The sequence below is a fragment of the Eptatretus burgeri genome, chromosome 1, assembly GCF_056783735.1.
Source record: "Eptatretus burgeri isolate ZD-2024b chromosome 1, Ebu_testis_v1, whole genome shotgun sequence".
Classification (NCBI taxonomy): domain Eukaryota; kingdom Metazoa; phylum Chordata; class Myxini; order Myxiniformes; family Myxinidae; genus Eptatretus; species Eptatretus burgeri.
Genome location: NC_140961.1, coordinates 142,992,083 through 143,016,978, shown reverse-complemented (window position 1 = coordinate 143,016,978; position 24,896 = coordinate 142,992,083). Strand labels below are relative to the sequence as shown.

The following is a 24,896-nucleotide window of genomic DNA, read 5'->3' as shown; positions in this document are numbered from 1 at the left end:
CAAACTATACAGCAATAGAACGAGGGGCCACGGCTGGAGAGTCAAGAAGTGGAGCATTATGACGACATCAACGCAAGGGTCTGTCACACAAAGAGTAGTTAATGCATGGAATGGTCTTCCTGGAAATGCAGTGGCAGGAGAAACGGGAGATAGGTTCTTGACGTTAATGATCCCACACCATCTTTCATGAGGAGTCGGTGAGTTGTTGCCCACACTGTAAACAAATTAGAAATTCCTTCCACCATCTGTCAAACCACAGGCCGAGCCAGTCAGTTCCTGAACGACCTGGCCAAAAAAACTTTCCCAGCTAACCCAACAAGAGGGTGCAGGGGTAGAATGCATACCCATCAGGAATGTGGGGATTTCAACTAATTGAAGAGGCAAGAAGGATGAATGTTATAATTCGGAGTCTGATGTGCCATACTCTGTTAGAGAGCGTGGGTTCCCAGCATTAGTTCGGGAAGGAGATTGTGATTTGTTCATGCACTGGCAAAAATGCTCCAGTTCGAACTGTAGTATATGAGAGTTGTACTCCAATATATTATAGTTGGTAACAGGTCCCACTATAGTAGTCTGCAGCAAATCACTACAGGAAAGGAATGCCTGGGTGGTGCCGGCACCAACTCGTCTTCTCTTCGCGAAGGACACCGTGGGATCTTTAGCATCCACCACCGAATGCCGGCAGATGGGACACCCGGTTTAATGTCCATCCAAGGGACGGAATACACGGTGATGAATGACTGTGCCTGTGAAATACCAGGATGGCAGTTTATGGCTGAGTGCGGATTCAAATCCAGGCTAGATGGCTTCACGGTGAGTGTGTGCACCTCGAGGCCATCGTGCTCCTCTGAATGTTGTAAGAGTGCACAGTAAACCTAACCTTGTTGCATAAAAAAAGTTTTAAAGGGAATCTGTTATCCTCCCAGGGAATCACAGGCCATTGTATTTGAGCATCGAACACATCATATTGCAATGGACATTATCCATTGCACTGTGACGAGTTGTCGACATGAAAGTGAATTTGAACATAAAACTTGCCAAGTTCTCTCAAAAGTGCAGTGAAAATCTCGTTTAAACATGCGTGATCTCAACTTACTGTTAAACCACATTTCGGTCACCGACGATGTCATTGCCAAGGACCAATCTGTCCAGGGAAGTATCATTTACTTGCAGTGGCTTCAGTACTTAAAAATAAATTAAAATTATTGGAGAAGACCAACACAAAGATCAAAGGAAATGTCTGCATTTACGCCTGGATTATTATGAAGTGCATAAAGGGTTCAAAGCGACAGATGGACACATCATGCCAAACAAGTCCTTCCATCTTGCCACATATGGTCCATCCGTGCTCCGTCAAAGCACTTTATTTGGCTTTCAGACAAGTCAAGGCATCCTCCAATTCCAACCCCAAGAAATGTGGCATCAAATAAGCTTTTTGGGTTATAAGCAGTTGTAATAATAAAAAAAAAATTTAACAAACAAAACAAAAAAACGAGTCAAATGACCCGGTGTGCGCGTCATCTGATTGGGACTCCGATAAACAGGAATCCCGGTTAAATGGGATGTGTTCCCGGGAAATTTGCATGCAAATTCCTTCGGTTAAATATGGCTTGTCCTGCCGGTTAATCGGGACCTTTCGGTAGAGAAATTCGTGGGAAATTGTAATCTCCATCAAACGTGGGTCAAAATCAAAATGTTTCGAAGCAGAACATTGAGGAGACAATCTCTCCCCACGACCCCGCTCTCCAGAGAACAAACAGAGGTGCTTACGATGGTGGACTGTCTTGGAGACAATACCTGCCCCCTTTACCTTCCTCCTTCCTCGAGAAGAAAGACCAGAAAGGAGGTTTTACTCCAAAAAAAAAAAATCAGCAGATAGTGAATTTAGATGAAGGTTGTGTTCTTTCTACGGCCGAGAACAAAAAAACTCCAATATTTGTCCTTTTTTTTTCGGAGCATCGGAACAGCTTGTTTATTTCGTTATTTATTTATTTGAACACCATCTAAGACTCATAGAAGAGTTGGCACACATAATGGAGGCGCACACACATGTAGACAGAGACACGAGATAACTCAGGACTTGACTTTTGTAACATGAGACAAACACAGGTGTTGACCATGGGGGAAACAACTTCCCAGTGCACTCTGGGTGCCGGCGACATCATATAGCGGTGAAGCATTTCTCTTCGTCATCGGCAAGCATTCAAAGGAGAAATCTTATTTTTCCTTATCCCCACCCCTTAGAAATTACTAACCTGGATGGGATGCCCCACCCACATGGGAATGTTAACCCATGGGGTTTGTTTCTGCTCTATCCTTTAAATGCTGAACGGAAAGTGTAGAAGCAGCACGTACCATTTTAAAATGTTTAGTATGGCTCGACCTGGGTCGGAATCGAACTGATGACCTGCCAGACTCAAAGCGGATGCTCCAACCACAACACCACCGAGTCTGGTATTCTGTTGCAGAAACACAAAAGTTCTGTTGCTGCTTTACGAATGCGGAAGAAGTTACAGATGATCCGGCATAGTCGCCATACTATTGGGGAGAGTGGGAGAAGGGGCGGTGGGGGAGGATGTACTATGCTTAGGGGGACTACCGCTCGACCATTATGCATTGGTACCGTGGAACAACACAAATACCATGATACAGGCCAATATCATGTGTTTATCCAAACTCCAAAGGTCGCTGTTGGTCAATATGATCTCCCATTAAAACTCACGACGCGGAGCATCACGACGATGCCACGGTGCCTTTTCCATGAATCTTTCCACTGGAAACAAACATAAAAAAATACCAAAAGATAGTCAGACAGAGATTCATGCTTCTCTCACAATTGCAAGCGATCGACTCGATAGTCCACAACACGGGAGGGGGAAAAACATCTTCCGTCTCATATTTGCATGCATGACTGACACGGAGGAGGAAAATCCACCATAAGGTGAGAAATTCTATCACAGGGTAGAATTTCCTCCAGGAAAAACTACCGTGGGGTAAAACGATAACCAGATGACACTGGCAGCCAGTAGCCTGTTGTTGGCTATACATCTTCGTGTCTAGAGTTTGAGGCCCTGTCTGCATCAGCGGCATGGCTGTGCCTCCAGAAAATGATGGAACCACCAGTCACAGGCTGCATATGAAACAACCGGCCACCGGTAGCGCTCGAGCAAATGCAGGCAGCTCATCACAACTGCCAGTAGTGAGGTGGCTCAAACTTAACGTTTTGCTGAATTCGTTTCCCTCCAAGACACGGAGTTCTTCCTCATGTTCTCCTTATTTTGGTTTTCCATTTCTTCAATGTCAGTCACATTCATTGAAAATAAACCAGTGTTAGTCTGGAGTCGAAGTGGTTGATTTCTTTATATACGCTTATTACTCCGCACATGCGAAGCGAAAAGCATGGTCAAGCAATTGGTTCACTTATGTCTGTCCGTCCACAATCGTCAGTTTATGATTGAGGAACTACTTCATTTAAAAATTGAATGTTATATTCGGAACACGAATCAGAACCTGCCATTTAACAGTACTTTGCTTCTGAATTTGTCCGGACCGCGCATGCGCAGAGAGGAGCGAGATAATTGTTTTACTCTGTCTGTCTGGCATTCAAACAAAATTAAAAATCATTCCAAACAGGAAACTCACTGTTTTTGAGGACGTCACACAGGACACAAACAACAAGCACAAAGTACTAATGCAATGCGTCAGATAGGGTGGTGTCCAAGACGATGCATCAATGGCGGTAAACTTCCAGAATTAATTTTTGTGCTTTATTTTGTTTTATTTAAATTGTCTATATATTTTTTAATCTTTATATTTTATTTAAATTTAATTACATATGTGAACACTGAAGAACACAAATCGCCTTCTTGCCGCTTACAAAAAAAAACCTCCAGTTTTGCGGTACTTGGACATGTTATACTGTATAAGGCGGTGTGTAAGACACTGCATCAATGGCGGCAAACATCCGGAATATTTTTTAATACGACCTTTAAAATCAATATTTTATTTCAATTGAATTAGCATATTTAAACAATGTGCGGGGTAAGGTTTTCTATGAGCTCTAGTCCACCTCCAGCTATCCGCCATCCTTGGACTGCTGGTTAATTGGCACATTTTTCCGGCCTCCAAGGTATCCCGATTAAGCAGCACCAAATGTCCAAGAAAACTTCTTTGACTGTCATTCCAGCACCCATTGGTCGACTCTTGCAAAACATATAATAGGATCTTTTTAAGCTCATGATTATTGCAGACAATTCCCCCGAAATATAAGGTGCAATATATGATGCAGAGGACGTTATTGGCACCGCAACAGACAAGAAGATGGAATCCGATTCAACCACAAGGAGTGAACTAAGGTCACTCAATCCCACAGGTGTGCATACAATTTGGCTGTCCTTCCAAACACAACAATAAAAAAAATGAAGGTTGAACGTCATGATGTAGTCGTGAACACGTGTTGAAGAAATCATTTTTGGTTTAAAATAAAAACGACAGGTTTCTCCAAACTTTTAAGGCTACTTATAGGAATCATTCGTAACTACAATGGGCACTCATACCTCCATCAGGCTGAACAATTTACGTTCTGTATCCACTGATACGCTGGATGTGGATCCAGACGTGAACAAAAATCGAATCGGCTTGCTCTTGTCACATACCCAACTTTCGCACTGAGTGTTGTCATAAGTCATCCACAACTTTTTGAGATATCATGCCCTATATTGGCCCAATCTTTTAATGGTGAAGAATCACTTAAAAATTTTTTAATAACTCTTGTATCTGAATTAAAAACCCAGGATAGATGGCTGAGAGGTGAGTGTGCACACTTCGAGGCCATCCTGTTAGCCCTCCATGCTCATAACGCCAGGTTAAAAGCGAGCCAAACCGAATCAATATAAACACACACACACACACACACACACACACACACACACACACACACACACACACACACACACACACACACACACACACACACACACACACGCCTCGTCTTGGTATGCACACATGATCCCGAAAGGAATTTCTGCCTTGAAATCAGAAACGCTTTTATCTTCACACCAATGGGAAGAAGTGTGGGTTAAAAAGTTTTTTTTTTTCTCCCCCACAAAATAAATCAGTTCTTCATGGGGAAATAATAAATACAATGGAGCCAGAATTTGCTGTTCCCTTGCCCTAATTTGAAATCGGTTTGGTGGAAGTTGTCCATTGGCACAGGAAGGGTCGACGCACCACCCTTCGACCCTACAAAGAACAAGACACCCCGCATTGTCTTAATAACAAAGTTGTTCACAGCTACCATCGCCTCGAGAGCGGTAAAGCAGAATGTTAAAACGACATTGAAAACACCCACGACGAAGCCTTCACACATCCCGGATCAGGAACCACGCTGAGCCCGGCGAGACAAATATAAAAATGGCGGAACCGAGAAATCATGGAAAAATGAATCTCTTTTGAATTACAGTGAATTGCAGTGAAAGGGAAGAAATTTCAGCCAAAACACTTCAACGAGGCCTCCTATGATAAACAATTGCCAAAATTGGTTTTCAAATTTCAAAAATGTCCCTTTTTGGACAGACGGCGCATCCGAGAGGTCTTCGAGTTCAAAAACATTGCAGTTCACTAAGCACCAGTTACTGTTATTTTAGATGATATGTTAGATTGCTCATTATTAAACAGCTCCCTTCAAAAGGATACACAAAGGCCTGAGCCGATGCAAGCTTTCCGTAAATAAAGAGACACTTGAAAAAGCCGTTCATTATTCGAGTAATAAGGACCGGTTCCATCAAAAGGAGCAACGCACTGAAAATTCCACAATGTTTGAACATCACACAAACAATCAAAGGGTTCACTTCACATTTGTTTAAAGAAGGGAACCTGTTTCTTTTTTGAGAATCAATCCTCGATCTTTCTTGCTTGAAATTCGTGATTGCAAAGCCTCCTTCATCCGCACGGAACGTGGGCAACCGCTATACCTGTTAAGTGCAACCTGGGCCATAGAAATGGACCCACGGCACAATAATTGTGGGCATAATTACATTTATAAATTAACTTCTTCGAGAATTTAGAGTACAATTACATTTTTGAAGTACGGGAGAATCGGTGTCGTACTCGTACAATGACCAAAGCGAACTGACACATGCAAGTCTGGTTCATGTTGTTCATGTTTCACTAAACTCGTTTTATACCTGTATGCTTTTATTTGCCGGCTTTAAAGTGAAATAAGGGATGGCAGGATGGCCTACAGGTAGCCGCACTCGCTTCCAAGCTGTCTAGCCTGGGTTGGAATCCTGACCCAGCTATAAACTGTCATCCCGGTGTTTCACAGGCAGGGTGACACATCAATGTGTGTGCCATCCCTCGGATGGACGTTCAACTCAGCGTCCCATCTGCCGGTATTAATTGGTGGACGTTAAAGATCCAATGGTGTCTTTTGCGAAGAGTAGGCAAATTATCATCGCCACCCTGAACAAATTACAAATCACAATACACAAATACATCGCAGCAGTGTATATGAAGTATTTAAATGACATACATTCAAATTCCATATTAATTTGTTCTTGGGGTGGAGGGAGGGGTCGGGGGGGGGATGGAATAAGAATTCCTCTTAACCTAAATTATATTGCAGGGAAGGACCTGAAATTTTAATAACAAAGGAGAATTTTTAAAATCATCTTATAATTTGTCAGAAAATTCTGGGAGATTGTGCCGCTCATATTTTGCGGTTAAATGATCTAGAAGGGTCTTCATGATTAAACAATGATGCACCATACAGAGGTTTTGTTATTTTGCTCTCATACTGAACCAATTAGACTATTCGAAAGTGAAAAGCTGCCAGGGGAGCATTAAGGAGGGGGGTTCAGAGAGGAAGGAGAGAGAGAGGAAGAGAGAGAGAGAGAGAGAGAGAGAGAGAGAGAGAGAGAGAGAGAGAGAGAGAGAGAGAGAGAGAGAGAGAGAGAGAGAGAGAGGAAGAGAGAGAGGAAGAGAGAGAGAGAGAGAGAGAGAGAGAGAGAGAGAGAGAGAGGAAGAGAGAGGGGAAGAGAGAGAGAGGGGAAGAGAGAGAGAGGGGAAGAAAGAGAGAGAGGAAGAGAGAGAGAGGAAGAGAGGAAGAGAGAGAGGAAGAGAGGAAGAGAGAGAGGAAGAGACAGAGACAGAGACAGAGACAGAGACAGAGACAGAGACAGAGACAGAGACAGAGACAGAGACAGAGACAGAGACAGAGACAGAGACAGAGAGAGAGAGAGAGAGAGAGAGAGAGAGAGAGAGAGAGAGAGAGAGAGAGAGAGAGAGAGAGAGAGAGAGAGAGAGAGAGAGAGAGAGAGAGAGAGAGAGACACACAGAGACACAGAGAATGAAAAAAAGAAGAAGAGGTAGTTGAGGGGTGGAGGTGTGGTTAGTCAAGATAATATGTTATGTTTAATGACGGAAAAAACACACAAAAAGAAACTGATGTCAGAACAGCTGTACACACAACGACACACAACTGAGTTTGTAAAGTATTCTGCTGGCACATTGGCAAAAACTATGATGTCCCACTTCCAGAAAATTTGTGGGAACACGAACCAAAAGTAATCATTGAAAACATAGAAGTACATCCTGCTCACGTACGAACTAATGATCTCATCGAGCGTGAACATCGAAAACAAAGCATTGCGACCAGATATCGTACTCAGGTACAAAAAAGAGAAGACGGCATTGCTTATTGAAGTGTTAATACTAGTGATTTTGGACTAAACGATGCAGAAATCAAGAAAATGACCAAACACCAAGACCTCAAGAATGAACTGAGAAGATCCTGGAAGCTGAAGAATGCCAAAGTTGTACCAGTTATAGCTGGACCTACAGGAATTATGACAAAGAACATCACAGAGATATTAAACATACGGGCAATACCCCTGGGCGCTCACCTCGTAGTGGCTGGATAAGATAACCAGGAAACCACCAGTAGGCATGGATGACCCACAAAATATATAATGGAGAAGAAAGTAAATAGCTTTGGATTTTTTTTAAATGCCATGAACAAACTTTGGTACATCATGGGTGATAAAGGTTGTGGTCAAGTTTCATCGAAATTGTGTGTGGTTTCAGAAAAGAAAGCAAATACATATTTGGGGGGGGGGCAATCTCCCCCCACCCCATTGAACCCGTTTGACCACAATTTTTTTTAATGTCATGAACAAACATTGGTACATCAAAGGTGATGAAGGTTGTCGTGAAGTTTCACCGGAATTGTGTGTATCATTTGAGAAGAAAGCAAATACCTCTTTGAGGAGGTAACCCACTCCCCCCACCCCCTCATAACCCCCCCTGTAGACCCCTACAGACCGCGCATTTTTTGTTTTTTTTTAATGCCATCACACGTCATGAGGGTTGTGGTCAAATTTCATTGAAATCGTATGTGTAGTTTCTGAGAAGAAGTTGCAAGTATTTATGGATGGACAGACGGACGGACGATGCGCCTTCCCATAAGCTCCCCGGAACTATTTTACAGGTGAGCTAAAAACCATCCCTGGGAATATTATTACAAATGAACTACATTTGGAAGCTGTCCTGGGCTCAGCGACGATCCTGCAGAGAGCCCTCGGCAAAAAAGTTTGAGAACAGAAAACTTCACAGCTTGGTCCATGAATCGTGACCTGGGAGGACTCCATTCCACATTCTGAAACTTGCATATCAAGATACCAATCAACAACAACACACACACACACACACACACACACACACACACACACACACACACACACACACACACACACACACACACACACACACACACACACACACACACACACACTCGAGGCCTGACTCTCATCTTGCTACACTTCTCCTGCCTAAGCTTCAGGAGCAACTCCATTCATTCATCCCACTCTTCTTTCACCTGTGCAACCATCTTCCTGGGAATGTAATCTCACAAGTTTCCATCCAGGCCTTCAAGTCTGCGGCCATGGAATAATATTTCCCCTTTCTACCTACGAGGTTTATCACACCCGCTGAGACCTTGTCGGCCTTTCACTTGGAACTGCTCTCGTGCTACAGCCCATCTTTGCGTTCTCATCCACCTGTTTTCCCTTTGCCCCACTTCCTGTCTCTTGACTCTATGCCCTCTGTTGTTCCGCTCTTTCATGAGCCTCAACGTGTGTATTTTTTTTTAAAATGCAGGCGGCAATGGATCAACAGGCAAAATGGAGCAAAGGGAAAATAATGGGACAATGACAAATGGAGCCATCATGCTACAAAGATGGGAAATTATTGAGAAGGGTCGGAACAGGATATCAAGCTCAGTGGTGGAAATTGGAGAGACCATCAGACGTTGGGTAGTAACAGATGTAGAAATCATGTCGAGAAGAGCTTGAGACAGTGGACCCTTATAAACGAGGATCTAGTGGAGTAATGAGGGGGGAAATCTGCATCGCGTCAGGTCTCTCCAGATCAAGTAATCGAGTAAAGGCCGTTCGACGGGTGAGAAAAGAGGAAGGTGAAAGAGTAGAGGTGGGCACTGAGTTTAGACTTGGTTTGAGCATGAAGGAAAGGATTTCTGGCAGAGCGCACACGATCTCGATGAGAAGGGACCGGAGAGGTGAGAAGGCAGGAAGCAAGGACCAGGATTTAGAGCTAGGTACAAGCTGTAAGACTACCAACCTGGATAAGGTGAGCAACATGAAACGCATCACAGTGACCTCTTGATTAAAACTTTTGTCGGATTTCTTCCAGAAGTGAAAACTTTTCAAACATGTCATCGCCTCATTGTTTACTCCACCACCTGGGATGATGGTCCCTGGAAAACAGAGTTCAAACCCCAGATTGCAGTCGGCAGAAACTCGGAGGCAGATATTATGGTTGTTAACACATCACCCGTAATACAATTAGGAAGTGGGCGGCATAAAACGTGCCATGGGGCCTACAATGTACAATGGCACCTTCGCCCACAAACCTCTGCTTGGATGCAGAGCAAATTTCAAAAGAATACCGTAACCAACAAATACCAGGTCACTATCGTGCAAGTGTGTTCAGTCCGAAAGCTAAAGATATAACATTGCAGGCCACTTGGAATTGAAGACAGGATGACTGCAGACTCTGGCACAGAAATGATGGGATAAACTCATCTTGTGGTTTTGCTATGGTAACTGATAAAACAAACAACGGCATCAAACGGTGTGAGTCGGTTGGGCTCCTGGCACCTAATTAATCAAATGTTCCCATGCTCACTCAGTACTCGTTGTTTTAACCCTAAGTTCACACCGTTTTGGGCATACTGAGAGCCAAGACCTTCACTTTAAACAGAAGATGTAACCAAAACGTCCTGCCATACCTTGTCGCCCCAATTCTTACCTTTTTGGGCTGAACCGTAGCACCTTGAGCCCCCATATTTTGAGTGTAGGTACTTCTAAATCTGTGCAAGGTTGTAAGCTCCCGTATGTTAGCCTTGAAAGGCATTTTGAGGCCATCCAAGGCTGCTAATAACGCGTATATTGGGATGTGGGTTCAGGCAGTGCTGCCGCCAAAGTCCGCAGGTAAAAGGTAACTACCATGAGGCCAATAACTCCGTAGCTTTTCAATGTCCAACATGTCCCAAAACCCCACGGGGAAAAGCTCACCACCATGAGGGCAATAACTCCATACGTTTTCAATGCACAATGTGAGTCGGAACCCCTACATCTTTTTTTTTCCCCATGCAGCACCAGGTACCCAGCCGAGTCACCTCTGCCACTGAAGGTGAAAGGAGCTTATGTTTTCACCCCTGTCTGTCTGTTTTTCTGTAGGATATCTCAAAAAGTTGTGGACGGATTCGGAAATTTTGTGGACAGGTTGGGTGTGTGTGACAAGGACGAAATGGTTAGATTTTAGTGAAGATCCGGATCCAGATCCGATTAGGTATGCGCTCTACCGAGTGCCCTTGTAGTTGGACATAATACTACAAAGACAAAAAGTTTAAAATTAAAAATAAAAAACTCTTCAAGCATCTTACCAACAACTACCTTACAACAGCAATATGCAGTACAGTATATGCATCTCCCGTCTTAATTGTAATTGGAACTCCGTGCCTCAAGATATATATGTCCATTTACAAGTACGAAGAAGAAGAAAATACAGAAATGTACTCTATTTTTGTACAGATTCTACTTGGTGTATATCTCTGTATATATATATATATATATATATATATATATATATATATATATATATATATATATATATATATATATATATATATATATATATATATATATATATATATATATATATATATATCTATCTATCTATCTATCTATCTATCTATCTATCTCTCTCTCTCTCTCTCTCTCTCTCTCTCTGTCTCTCTCTCTCTCTCTCTCTCTCTCTCTCTCTCTCTCTCTCTCTCTCTCTCTCTCTCTCTCTCATGTGCCATTTGTGCTCTCAGTATAAACAAACACACCAAAGGGTCCAACTCTGGCCATTGTTGTGATGGGTTCATGACTCAGGTCTGTCTTGTAATATAATCATCCGGCAAGAAATGTTCAGGACATACAAGAGGACGTGGTTGACCCTGTGCAGGTTTTGTTCACCTCATCAGGAGGTAATCCTTTCGGTACATTAAACGGGTCTCCTAGAGCCGTAGACGTAGCCGTCGCACTGCCACCAACGAACCGTCGGATTGGCATCTCAAAAAACGTTTTGTTTTATTTTCATTTGTTTCACTTTGCAGAGTTGCTCAACATATTTACAGCCACCGTAACCCCCCCCCCCACCCCCTCTCCCTTTTAAAGCCATCTCCGAATACTCCAAATGTTAATGATCGAGTGTCAATGTTTCGAGCCGTTTGATATCTTCAACCAAAACCCTCAACTCTCTTGTAAAACAACGACTCACCGAGCAATGAGGCGAAGCACGATCCTGGCAAAGTTACAGCAAGCAAGCAATTTATTTTTCTTTCTTAGGCTCAACGGAGGAATGCTTCTGTGATGAAACATCCAAGTTGGCAAATTTTGCTTGACAGGTTCTTGCCACATCACAGCAACGTGATCTTACGGAATGCTCCAACGCGCCTCGAGCGGAACGTGCGCAGTGTCCAAAAGCTTCAAGGACGACTCTGTACGGGCTGCTTAACAAATCAGCATCCATCCTTTGCTCCGACAAAATCCCGGCCATCTACGATCACAAGAAAGGCCCTCACAACAATGGCCGCCGTTGTACCCGGTGCATCAATGAGATGAAGGCCTCGTTGTTTTGACTCTTGGTGCGCGTTCATGCTGCGGAAAGCACATATTGGTGCGTAAAGTCAGGAAGGATGGACAGATCACCGTATGGATAACCGGTCTGATGAAAAAAAAAGAAATGTCAGTTCTACGATACATAGATGCATAGATGCACTGTAAGGCCAAAATAGTTTGATCCGTGTCCCTTCCTAATCCGTGGCTGTAGAAGAAAGCATGAGCGATTATATCAGTCTCTCTTTCACTCTCTTGAGATTTTTCCCGAGATTCCAGCACTTTTTCCCCACCACAAGTACAGTGTGATTGCTTCCGAGGCCGAGGCTCTTGTCTGCAAACTTTACTCCCAGAAATGCCATTCCTGCCATAAATTTATTCTGCATCCAAACTATCGACGACAAAGGGAATCATTGCCCGGAACAGAAATCAAAGTAAATGTTTTTTTTTTTACTTTAAAGGCCGATGGGTCATCATGACGAATATCAACATTTCAAGACGATTGATCATTTACAAGAAAAGCTGTCAAATTATCAAATTATCGTTATTTGATTATTATGTTGTGCCATTGCATGTCATGGCTTTCATCTGCTTCGAGTCCGATAGACGTTCAGATTGCAGATACACAATGTATATACCTGGTGTTGTTAGCTTAATGGTTAGGGTGGTGGGCTCGGAATCCTAGGGTCCTGAGTGAAAATCCTGCTCGGCTGTTGAATGAATACCAGGTGGGGTTGACTATGCCTATCATCCTTCCGAGGTCGGCAAAATGAGTACCAGCTTGCTGGGATGATTGAGCCATTCGAGTATCCTGCGTCGCGGAGTGGTGATCCGTCGAGGATTGTGCCCAATAGCCCAGGAGACTGCTTCGCCAGCACCGAGGCTCTACACAGAGTTTGGTCCCAATGGATTTTGATTTTAGGATCCGCAATGTATGTATTATCAAGCGATACACAGCACAACTACATTGCATATCGTACTTTGCTGCTGGAATCTACCCACTCATTGTGCTCCATCGAACGTACGGGATGATTTGGGGGGTAGTCACGCGCAGTCAGCTTTAATCCAAAAATTGAGAAAATGTTCGAGACTGACAGCATGCAGGAGAGGTGTGAACGCACACCTTTTTGAACCTGTTGGTTAGTAAGTTGGTCGAGAGAACATAAACCAACCAATCATGGGCAGTCTGGCCACTTGCTCCATCTTGTGAATGTTGCTCCACTGATTGGGTCTCACATGTGATGCGTCCTTTAGAAAGCTTACACAGGAAGGACATACACACAATTGTCCAATTGGTGGCAAATGAAGGTATAACAAGATGTATGTACATAATATATACAAACAAATATATCGATCTATAATTCCAGCAACCTATGTGTGTCTGTGTGTCTGTCTGTCTGTGACCGCTGTTTCTCGACAACCACTGGTCCGATCTAATTGAAACTTGCCAGGATTATTGCTGGGGACCTGACGATGTGCCTTTTCAAGGTTTGATATTAATCAGACAAGCGGTTCCCAAGTTATGGCCATTTATTTACCAAACCAATGAAAGGACACGGTGCTAAGACGTCACAATTGACGTGCCAATTGTTCGTGTTTTTTTTTGCACGTACGGCCACGCACGTATGGGCACGCACGTACTGGCATGCACTCGTTTATATTATATATATATATATATATATATATATATATATATATATATATATATATTTGTTTGTAGATACACAAACATGCACACATATATGTTTTCAGGATAAAAGGAATAGCCGTCAGAATAATCGTGGGATTCTAACCAGCAACGCAGCATGCAAATCTGTTTGCTTTAGGAACACAATGAAAGCAAGTCTAAGTTACGCAAATAAAAACAAACTTCTCTTTGAAAACTTCCAAAGCATTGGCAACGCCGTTTTCAGTCTCAGAGGCCCATGGGTTGTGTGCGCCTGGGAGGATGAGAGGCAAATAAGTAACAGCGGCTGCTACAAAGAACCAAGCTGGCTTTAATTAAGCATTCCCAGGCTATGACAGAGTCTGCGGGCTGAGTCGGCTTTCCTTACTGAGCTCGTATCGTATGCAAACGCAAGTACACTCGAAAAAAATCAAATCAATTAATTGATGGACACACACACAACCGACGCTGAGCGTTCTTCAAGAGGCGACGTTTCGGCCTTCTGCAAACAATTATTGGAAAGTATGCACCATCTTTAAACTTTCCTCCTTCTGCATTCCTGCTGCTTTTTTCTTGTCTCTCTATCTTTTGCTGCAAAAGGAAAGCTAATAGGGGCCCGTACAAGACGTCATGTCGAGTGAGCATCCCCCATATTCCAACCCATGGACGCTGCATTCCTTGTGACGATTCTCTGCAGAGATGGAGCACACAGTCTGTGACTTATCAAAACCTACCGAACATACGGCACTTTAGGCTAATCCTGCTTGCTATCGAAGTCAAGACATCTTTGTCAGACCTTGTTTAATCATCAGGTCTTTTCTCTGCTTGATGGCTTGATGGCGATACTTTCCGGTCCTTGTGACCGTGACGTGGTTCCGTGCAATGCCGTATCGATTGAGTTCCAAGAAAACCACATGGAGATGGACTACAACGGGAAAGCATGAACATGAACAACACCAACAACAACGACTGACTTCCATGCCCCACAGGCAGTTATCCATCACACTTAAGTAGTAACCACAGAACCCAACCAAGAAATAATCTCTCCTTACTTTCTTGCGCTACTCCTCCCCTCTCTCTCTATCTCGTTTCTGCCAAACTTTGATCTCACCATGCTCAATTTTAATCGGTCGATGCTTGCTACGACCAACAGATTCCCAAAGCAGAGACACATGGACTCCAAAGAATGAAATAAAAGAGTCAGCTAAGGGAAGGCGGGGGCAGTGTAATTATCAACAGGTTTTAGATTGCGGTTGCGGAAAGTCACGTATTACAGGTGGGTGTTTAAGGCAAGAAACAAGAATTACAAAAGTTCCACAAAAATTCTACAATTAAAGGCATTAGGCAATTGCATCAAAAAAGGATGAAACAAAACCTTGCAGAACTCGTCCTCTCCTTCGCAGCACGTGTTTTCAAACGGGTATAATTGTGCCTGTGGCGCAATTCAGCGTGGGTTTAGGCCGAGGTTGGCCTACAGAGCGAGCAGAAAGACCCGTGGACCGCGGGCACTCTTTCACAAGAGATGGGTGCGGCGGATTGTTGGCGGCACCCACATCCTTTGATGTGAGAAGCTTGCACTTAAAACTTTCTCTCCCTCGCTCACAAGATATAAAGACTTCCTACCTAAGCTTTGGATATCCCTGCAACTGGCCCACCCTTTCTCCCATCTTTCGCCCATTTATAAGCCGACAGCCGAATCACACAATGCAGGTGCGTCGGACACCTGGGCACAGAGTCGGCTTTTGGTTCGATGCACCAGGTTCACATGAGAACGCCTCGACATGGCAACGATGCCACGACCAGTCACGTGGCAGTGCCCAGAGCTCGAAAGCCATCCGTCTAAAGCATGATAGCCAGTGAAGCCCTCTTTCTCCTTCAAACAAGAACGCATCGGCCTGTTAACCACTCCCGATAATATAGGGTTCATGTGGCAATCTATTTATTACGGGGGCAAACATGGTGGTGAGACACATCTGTGCTCACACTCCCTCGCATTCACTCAAAGGGACGGCCATATATGGGTTCACTCAAACAGTTTCACATTCGTAAGGTACAGGATGTAAAATGGATGTTTGCAGATGGAAGTCATGTCATGACTGAGACAGAAACATGCAGAGATTGAACTACGCATGTCTGCCATGCCCTCCAGCATCAAACCCAGGTCTCTCATGGATCCCTCGGAATGATGCACGGAGTCGCGAGAAAGGTCAAAGATGAGGACTTACCTAAAACGTTTCTGCCACAGGGAGCATTTTTTCAGACAACCCCCTTCCAGATGTGAAGCTTGCTGTTCTTCTTTCAGCGATGGCCCCCTTCCGATCGAATTTTTCACCTTCTCGAGGTCCAGCGCATTTTTCAGGCACGTCGTCAAAAAGCCGGTCTTGTTATGCAGGTTGGGCCCATCGTTGCTCGAATGAACATACGAAGAAAACAATTCCGATTTCAGGAAGGCCGGGTAGTCGTGAGATGCCAGTACAGCCTGGATTTCACCCTGCGCGTTGTCAAACAGTCCGGCATCATCTGGCTGACCAGTCAGCCTCTCTCGCACCATCATACGTGTTCCAGGTTGCAGCTCAGAGGCGACGACTCCAAGCGCGACAAAGTGCTTGTAGATCGCCCGAGCAGCCCGAGGCCTACGACCACCGGTTGGGTCGAGCTTGCGGTAACCACTGCAGGCGAACCAAAAGTCGAGCAAACTTCCACGGCCATTCCGCTCGAGGAAGGCCTGGAAGATGCTCGTTCCTTCGCCGTTATCGAGCAACGAGCGCAGCGAATTGGTCCATCCACCGCAACGTGCGGGCGAGGCACTACCTTCAGCCTCACTTGATCGCCGCCAAGAAAACACCTCCAGTTCAAACTTCTTACAATCCTGAGCGATTGCAAGCTTTTCGTCTTCAGCAACATTCTTGCCTTCCTCGCCAGGAACCGGAGGTCGAGGAGCACTTTCAACGAAAAGGCTGCTCATATCCTCACCACCCAGCATGTACTGCCAATGAAAGCTGTGTTATCCTCAGTGAAATGAGGCCATTCCAGCTGTTTCTGAAACAGAAGATGTGATGCAGATTTGTTTTTTTAGGGATGACATGACAGAGCCAGCCAGATATTTTGAACAAACAACATAAACTTCAGTGACTCTGACGTGCCATAAATGTGGTCTTTCGCAAGAGAGAAGCCCAAATAGCTGGTACTGAAGATCCAAACACATTCAACCGGTACCGGAGAAACAAAAGGATCAGAAATGAAACAGAAGTACGACAAAGACGGTCTGTGATCACCGTCGCCAACAGAGATTTTTGGCAAAACAAAAAATAAAAAAAGAACAAGCTTGTCAGGGGAATGCTTTCCGCATCAAAGGGATGCGCTGCCCATGTATACTAACTGTGAGCTGGAGAAGCACAAACGAGACGGAACAAAGTTTCCGCTGTATACTCATGGTATCTAAAGGACCCAGAGCCAAAAGCAATACCTCCGATGTGGAAACACAAAGCAGTCGAGCGACATGAAAGCTCGATGCAATGCAACTTTACTTGGCAAGGCTTCAGCCAGGGCTTCTGTGAGTGAATGATTTGCGATTGCATTTGGTAGATGGGGATGAGTTAGTTGTTTTACTTTTTCTTGCACCATCTATAAGTGTTCCTGGAAAACTTGTACGCATGCCCGATGATATCAGGTGCGGGACAAGGACTTAAGGAGGCATCGTTAGACTTTCTCATGAGAATCGTATTTACAGGGCATCAATGCTGCGGAAGCAGTTTAACGGAAAGGGTTATACTGGGTGGTTTGCCATTGCCTTCCCAGCATCGTTTGTCCGTGCTCTATCCTTATAAATGCTGAATGCCAAGCAAGGAAGAAGCATGCACCATTTTCTTTAAAATGTTTCGAGCCACCGACCTGCCAGACTGAGAGAGGATGGTCTAACCGCTATGCCACCAAGAAGGACAGCACTTCACAACTTGAGCTGATCAATCAGAGATTTGAACCTGGGAACACCACATCATGAGCCCACTTTGGTGGGAATACCAATCTTACCGTTTAGCCAATTGTTCGTATCACTACCACCGATTACTATTGTTTGATTTGTACTTATTTCAAGTTGAACATTCTCACGGTTTTCAAAAGTTGTGGATACATGGGCGACAACTGGCAACTGCATTTCACTATGTCGAGTAAGCCTGGTATTGGCTTTACGGTTAAGATGGCCGGCTTAAGATATTCGGGTCTTGAGTTCGAGCTCCTGTCATGCCAATGAGATAACACCAGGTGGGTTAACCCAGCCTATCATCCTTTCCGAGGTCGGCAAAATGAGCACCAGCTTACTGGTAACAGGGGCACTGCGTTAGTGGAACACAATTTCATTGACTTCATAGTAAGCCTTGCGGGTGCGTTCTTCGACTATCATGTGGGACCTTACCGGGCTAAATCACAACCCTGAACCCTTCAATCGAACATCTGCTATCGGTTATTGATCGGCTGCAGATAAGATACTCCAATGAGGTTCGCAGGAATACTTCGCTGAGATCTTTCAGATTTTTTCTCAGTTGTTGTCTGCCCTTTAATCTGTGTTCAGACACATCCCACACATACTGCCGTTAGCCTCCAACAATGTGTGCCTGGGCTGTTTGCTCCACAAAACTCGTTTCCACATTTCGATGCCCCGGGATATCCATTCGTTGCACCACGCCATGCGATCCCGTGCATTGATCTCATTGATAAAGGACTTGTGAGCAGCTGCTCTTTCCTGTCATGCCTGGAATGCATGGCTCAATGAACATTCCATTGACTCCCCAAACTTTATAGTCATATTATGAAAGTTTTACCTAATTAAAGTCAAGTCTGGCTCATGAAACAATCAAAGGGATTACCACGCTCGGTGGTGTTATGGTTAGAGTGTCTGATCGGAATCTGGGACGTCGGTGGTTCAAACCCGGCAGTCTTAACAAAGACTTTAAAAAATGGTGCCATGCCGCATCCTTGCTTGACGTCCGGCTGTAAAAAGGATAGAGCACACACAAACGACCATAGGTTGGCTATTAGAGCACATCCTTAGCCTTCTACATTACGGAGCTCCTTTGAATGCCTTAATTGAGAGACACACTACATGGCCAAACGTGTGTGGACACCTGCTCGTCCAACATCTCATTCCAAAATCATGGGCAATAATATGAAGTTAGTCCCCCCCCCCCCCTTTGTTGCTTGCTTTAACAGCCTCCACTCTTCTGAGGAGGCTTTCCACTAGATGTTGGAACATTGCTGCGGCGATTTGCTTCCATTCAGCCACAAGACCATTAGTGAGGTCAGGCACTGATGTTGGGAGATTAGGTCTGGCTCGCAGTCGGCGTTCCAATTCATTCCAACGGTGTTTGATGGGGTTGATGTCAGGGCTCTGTTCAGGCCAGTCAAGTTCTTCCACACTGATCTCGACAAACAATTTCTGTATGGGCCTCGCTTTGCGCATGGGGGCATTGTCATGCTGAAACAGGGAAGGGCCTTCGCCAAACTGTTGCCACAAAGTTAGAGGCACAGCACTGGAACTAAGGGGCCTAGCCCGGACCATAAGAAAAAAAGCCCCAGACCATTATTCCTTCTCAACCAAACTTTACAGTTGGCACTTTGTAGTCGGGCAGGAAGCGTTCTCCTGGCATCCACAAAACCCAGATTAATCCGTCGGATTGCCAGATGGTGAAGCGTGATTCATCACTTCAGAGAACGCGTTTCCACTGCTCCAGAGTCCAATGGCAGTGAGCTTTACACCACTCCAGCTGACGTTTGGCATTGCGCATGGTGATCTAAGCTTGTGTGCAGCTGCTCGGACATGGAAACCCGTTTCATGAAGCTCGCAACGAGCAGTTCTTGTGCCGACGTTGCTTCCAGAGTCAGTTTGGAACTCGCTAGTGAGTGTTGTAACCAATAACAGACGACTTTTCCGTGCTACGCGCTTCAGCACTTGGCGGTCCCGTTCTGTGAGCTTGTGTGGCCTACCACTTCGTGGCTGAGCTGTTGTTGTTGCTCATAGACGTTTCCACTTCACAATAACAGCACTTTTAGTTGACCGGGGCAGCTCTCGCAGGGCAGAAATTTGACGAACTGACTTGTTGAAAAGGTGGCATCCGATGACGGCGCCACGTTGAAAGTCACCGAGCTCTTCAGTACAGCCCATTCCACTGCCAATGTTTGTCCATGGAGATTGCATGGCTGTTCTTAATATTATACATGTCAGCAATGGGTGTGGCTGAAATAGCGGAATCCACTAATTAGAAGGGGTGTCCACATACTTTTGGCCATGTGGTGTATATTGGCGTTTATATAAGTGCTGTCACATTATTATTATTATTATTATTATTATTATTATTATTATTATTATCTCTTCCCACTTGAGATGATTTTGACAGTCCATATGATCGATGATCAAAGTTGGTGTTTCCAATGTGGAGTTTAATTTCATGGTCCGTGGTTGCTCCGGTTGATTTGGGGATTCGTTGGGATGGTTGAAATAATCCTGACGGAGGTGCCACACACTCGAGGATAGCCGGTTATCGATTCTCGTTGGAACCCCGTTAACTCCTTCCTCTGGGACACGGTGCTCTGAAACTGTTCCGGATTATTTGTTGATGACGCAGTCGTGCAAATCAGAATCCTCTCAACTGTAAAAAGGTGTCCCATGACTTTTGGTAGGATGGTGCATTTATGATCTGAAAGTTCCATCCGTTATTTATGGAGGTTCAAACAGGTGTTTCCTGGAAACATGAATATGCATCAGAAAGCCAAAACTCGTTTTATACCTGCATGCATTTATTTTCCGGCTTTAAAGTGAAGTAAGGGATGGCAAGGTGGCCTACATGAACGCACACGCGCTTCTAAGCTATCGAGCCTGGGTTCGAATCTCGACCTACCTATAGACTGCCATCCTGGTGTTTCACAGTTCATCAATGTACGTGGATGTTAAACTGGGCGTCCTGTCTGCCAGCATTTGTTGTGGACGTTGAAGATCCCACGGTGTTCTTCGCGAATTGTAGGCGAGCCATCGCCGGCACCCTGAACAAATTACAAACCCCCACAAGAACGTGGGAATAATTGTGTCCATTAAAGAAGAAGTTCTTGAGGAATGCTGATGTGCTCAGTGTGAACAGTTTACTCCACATTTCAGAGTGGCCAGTGTCACACGAAGACCATCATAGATGGACCTTTTAGTTTGAGGTCGCTTGTGAGGTTGAATTGAATGTGGAAGATGTTTTATCCAAAAGAACAAAGGATCGAAACACAACAACAACAACACCAACAACACTAATTCAATCCACAATTAAGGATCAGCGAAGACCCATTTGAACTGTATGCGGATTAGCGGATGTCCCTGGTACGAATCGGGTCCCATCTTGGCTCGAATGGGGGGTCGCGGAGCACGACCTTAAAGGAATCGCTTGACTTACCGAAACACGAACTGCTCTGCCACCTGGAGATGCACCTGCCCAGAGGTCTTGTCCGCAGAGGAAGGGCTGTGGTGAAGGGGTTCAGCGGCACGAATCCTCGCTGTGCCTTCTCCATCTGCTCCCTGATCGGGTCTTGCGGTGAAAGTTCATCCCCTTAATGGGAAACGAGAGATCTATGGGGCTTCACGTTGCCTCTCGGAGAGACCCCGGGACGAGAGCCGTGACCACAGACCCCTCGGCTTGGCTCGCAGGGAAGATTGTTGCTGAAGTTGCTGCTCACAACGGGCTTGGCTTTTCTTCTTCTCCAGCTTCACTCTTGCTCTTCTATCTCCCCATCCCATGGCCCAACCCTCCTCCTCCCTGGCTCCACCGAAAGCACTCTCCGCCTCTCTCGCTCCACGGGTGGCCTCTCCGAGACCGAGAACCCTTTGCGAATCGCTGTCCCAATGAACGTCGCGCAAATTGAAGGGAGAATAGGTCCCGAAGAGGTGCAAGACCGAGGGTCACGCTCATGAGGATTCATTAAACCCCCTTTACCCCCCAGAACGATGACCCTTCACTTGGCCCCCTTTGCAGCCACACCGTTTGAACCACAGATGGGGCAGACATCAAGCTCGACTTCGCCTCCCGTGGTCTCCCCCACCCAAATGCGGTTCATTAATTAATTTTTCATGCAAACACCTTGATAGACCTTTTGTGACACGGTTAAGTTCCAAGCAGGTTTGTGAATTTGCGTGCCGGATGGTCCACGGAACGTTGAAGGTCGTTGTGTTGAAGTCGTGGTGAACGGTCATCAAGCTGTGATTGCGTGGTGGACCTGCAGCAGAAGATGGCCGAGTGAGGTGGACGTGTCTCCACCATGGTGGTGCAACACTCCCCAGGACTGCATGGTTCAAGGTCTTCGGTGAAAAATCAGGCGACGATGTAAAAAAAACTTGGAAAGGACACAACTCACCACCACCAACAGCCTCCCCGAAACACCTTTTACAATGACAAAACCGCAACCATCATTAAAGACCTTTCACAACAACGAAACAACACACCACCCCCATAAAGAGTTTTCACAACGACAAAACCGCAACCATCATTAAAGACCTTTCACAACAACGAAACAACACACCACCCCCATAAAGAGTTTTCACAACAACAAAACCGCACACCACACACGTAAAGACCTTCCACAACAATGAAACTGCACCCATCGTGAAAGACCTTTCACAACAACGAAACTGCACACCACCCACATAAAGACCTTTTACAACAAGGAAAAAACACACGATCCCGATAAAGACCGTTCACAACAAAACCGCACACCACCAACATTTAAAGACGTATAACAACAACAAAACCACACACCACACACCTAAAGACCTATTACAAGAACAAAACCACCCACCATCCACGTAAAGACCTACTACAACAAAACCACACACCACCCACACAAAGACCTTTAACAGCAACAAAACCACAAACCATCCCAATCCCAAAACCATCCCCAAACCCTCCCAATCCCAGAACCATCCCAAAACCATGCCAATTCCACAACCATCCCAAAACCATCCCAAAACCATCCCAATCACACAAGCATCCCAAAACCACCCCAATTCCACAACCAACCCAAACCCACAACCATCACAAAATATCCCAATCCCATAACCATCCCAAAACCATCCCAATCCCAAAACCATCCCAAACCCATCCCAATCCCAAAACCATCCCAATCCCACAACCATCCCAAAACCACAACCATCCCAAAACCCTCCCAATCCCACAACCATCCCAAAACCATGCCAATCCCACAACCATCCCAAAACATCCCAATCCCACAACCATCTCAATCGCACAACTATCCCAATCCCACAACTATCCCAAAACCATCCCAATCCAACAACCATCCCAATCCCAAAAACATCCAAATCCCAAAACCATCCCAATCCCACAACCATCAAAACCACCCCAATCCCAAAACCATCCCAATCCCACAACCACCATATCCCAAAACCATCCCAAAACCATCCGAATCCCAAAACCATCCCAATCCCACAACCATCCAAAAACCATCCCAAAATGATCCCAAAACCATCCCAATCCCACAACCATCCAAAAACCATCCCAAAATGATCCCAAAACCATCCCAATCCCACAACCATCCCAATCTCAAAACCATCCTAAAACCATCCCAATCCCACAACCATCCTAAAACCATCCCAATCCCACAACCATCCCAATCCCAAAACTATCACAAAGCCATCCCAATCCCACAACCATCCCAAAACATCCCAATCCCACAACCATCTCAATCCCACAACTATCCCAATCCCACAACTATCCCAAAACCATCCCAATCCAACAACCATCCCAATCCCAAAAACATCCAAATCCCAAAACCATCCCAATCCCACAACCATCAAAAAACCACCCCAATCCCAAAACCATCCCAATCCCACAACCACCATATCCCAAAACCATCCCAAAACCATCCGAATCCCAAAACCATCCCAATCCCACAACCATCCAAAAACCATCCCAAAATGATCCCAAAACCATCCCAATCCCACAACCATCCAAAAACCATCCCAAAATGATCCCAAAACCATCCCAATCCCACAACCATCCCAATCTCAAAACCATCCTAAAACCATCCCAATCCCACAACCATCCTAAAACCATCCCAATCCCACAACCATCCCAATCCCAAAACTATCACAAAGCCATCCCAATCCCACAACCATCCCAAAACCATCCCAATTCCACAACCATCCAAAAACCATCCCAATACCAAAGCCATCCCAATTCCAAACCCAACCCAATCCCACATCCATCCCAATCATCCCAAACATCCTAATCCCACAACCATCCAAATACCATCCCAATCCCAAAACCATGCCAATCCCACAACAATTAAAATCCCACAACTATCCCAAAACCATCCCAATCCCAAAACCATCCCAAAACCATCCCAATCCCACAACCATCCCAAAACCATCCCAATTCCACAACAATTAAAATCCCACAACTATCCCAAAAACATCCCAATCCCACAACCATCCCAAAACCATCCCAATCCCACAACCATCCCAAAACAATCCCAATCCCACAACTATCCCAATCCCACAACCATCCCAAATCCATCCTAATCCCAAAACCATCCCAATACCACAACCATCCCAATCCCACAACCATCCCAATCCTACAACCATCCAAAAACCATCCAGATCCAAAAACCATCCCAAAACCACAACCATCCAAAACCATCCCAATCCCAAAACCATCCCAATCCCACAACCATCGCAATCCCAAAACCATCCCAAAACCATCCCAATCCCACAACCATCCCAATCCCACAAGCATCCCAAAACCATCCCAATCCCAAACCATCCCAATCCCACAACCATCCCAATCCCAAACCATACCAATCCCACAACCATCCCAAAACCATTCCAATCCCACAACCATCCTCATCCCACAACCATCCCAAAACAATGCCAAAGCGAAAACAATTCCAGTCCCACAACCATGCCAATCCCAAAACCATCCCAATGCCATCCAAATGCAACACCCATCCCAATCCCAAAAACATCCCAATCCCACAACCATCCAAAAACCACAACCATCCCAAAACCA

The 24,896-nt window shown here is 45.1% G+C and overlaps 1 protein-coding gene across 5 annotated transcripts in view; it reads right to left on the bottom strand.

The window, feature by feature from the left end:
• Nucleotides 1–22,723, bottom strand: part of LOC147035656 (axin-1-like) — a 72,528-nt gene extending 49,805 nt beyond the window's left edge. For 2 of the 5 annotated variants that reach the window (XM_085845977.1, XM_085845966.1), the window contains exons 1-2: nt 21,273–22,716; nt 16,074–16,887 (exon numbers count right to left, since the gene is read on the bottom strand). In XM_085845977.1, the coding sequence (XP_085702103.1) occupies nt 16,074–16,831 (758 nt within the window). In that variant the 5' untranslated portion in view covers nt 16,832–16,887; nt 21,273–22,716. Of the gene's footprint in view, nt 1–16,073; nt 16,888–21,272 lie in introns of all 5 variants that reach the window. The other 3 variants (XM_085845987.1, XM_085845995.1, XM_085845957.1) reach the window with 3 other exon arrangements.
• Nucleotides 22,724–24,896: the final 2,173 nt, after the last annotated feature.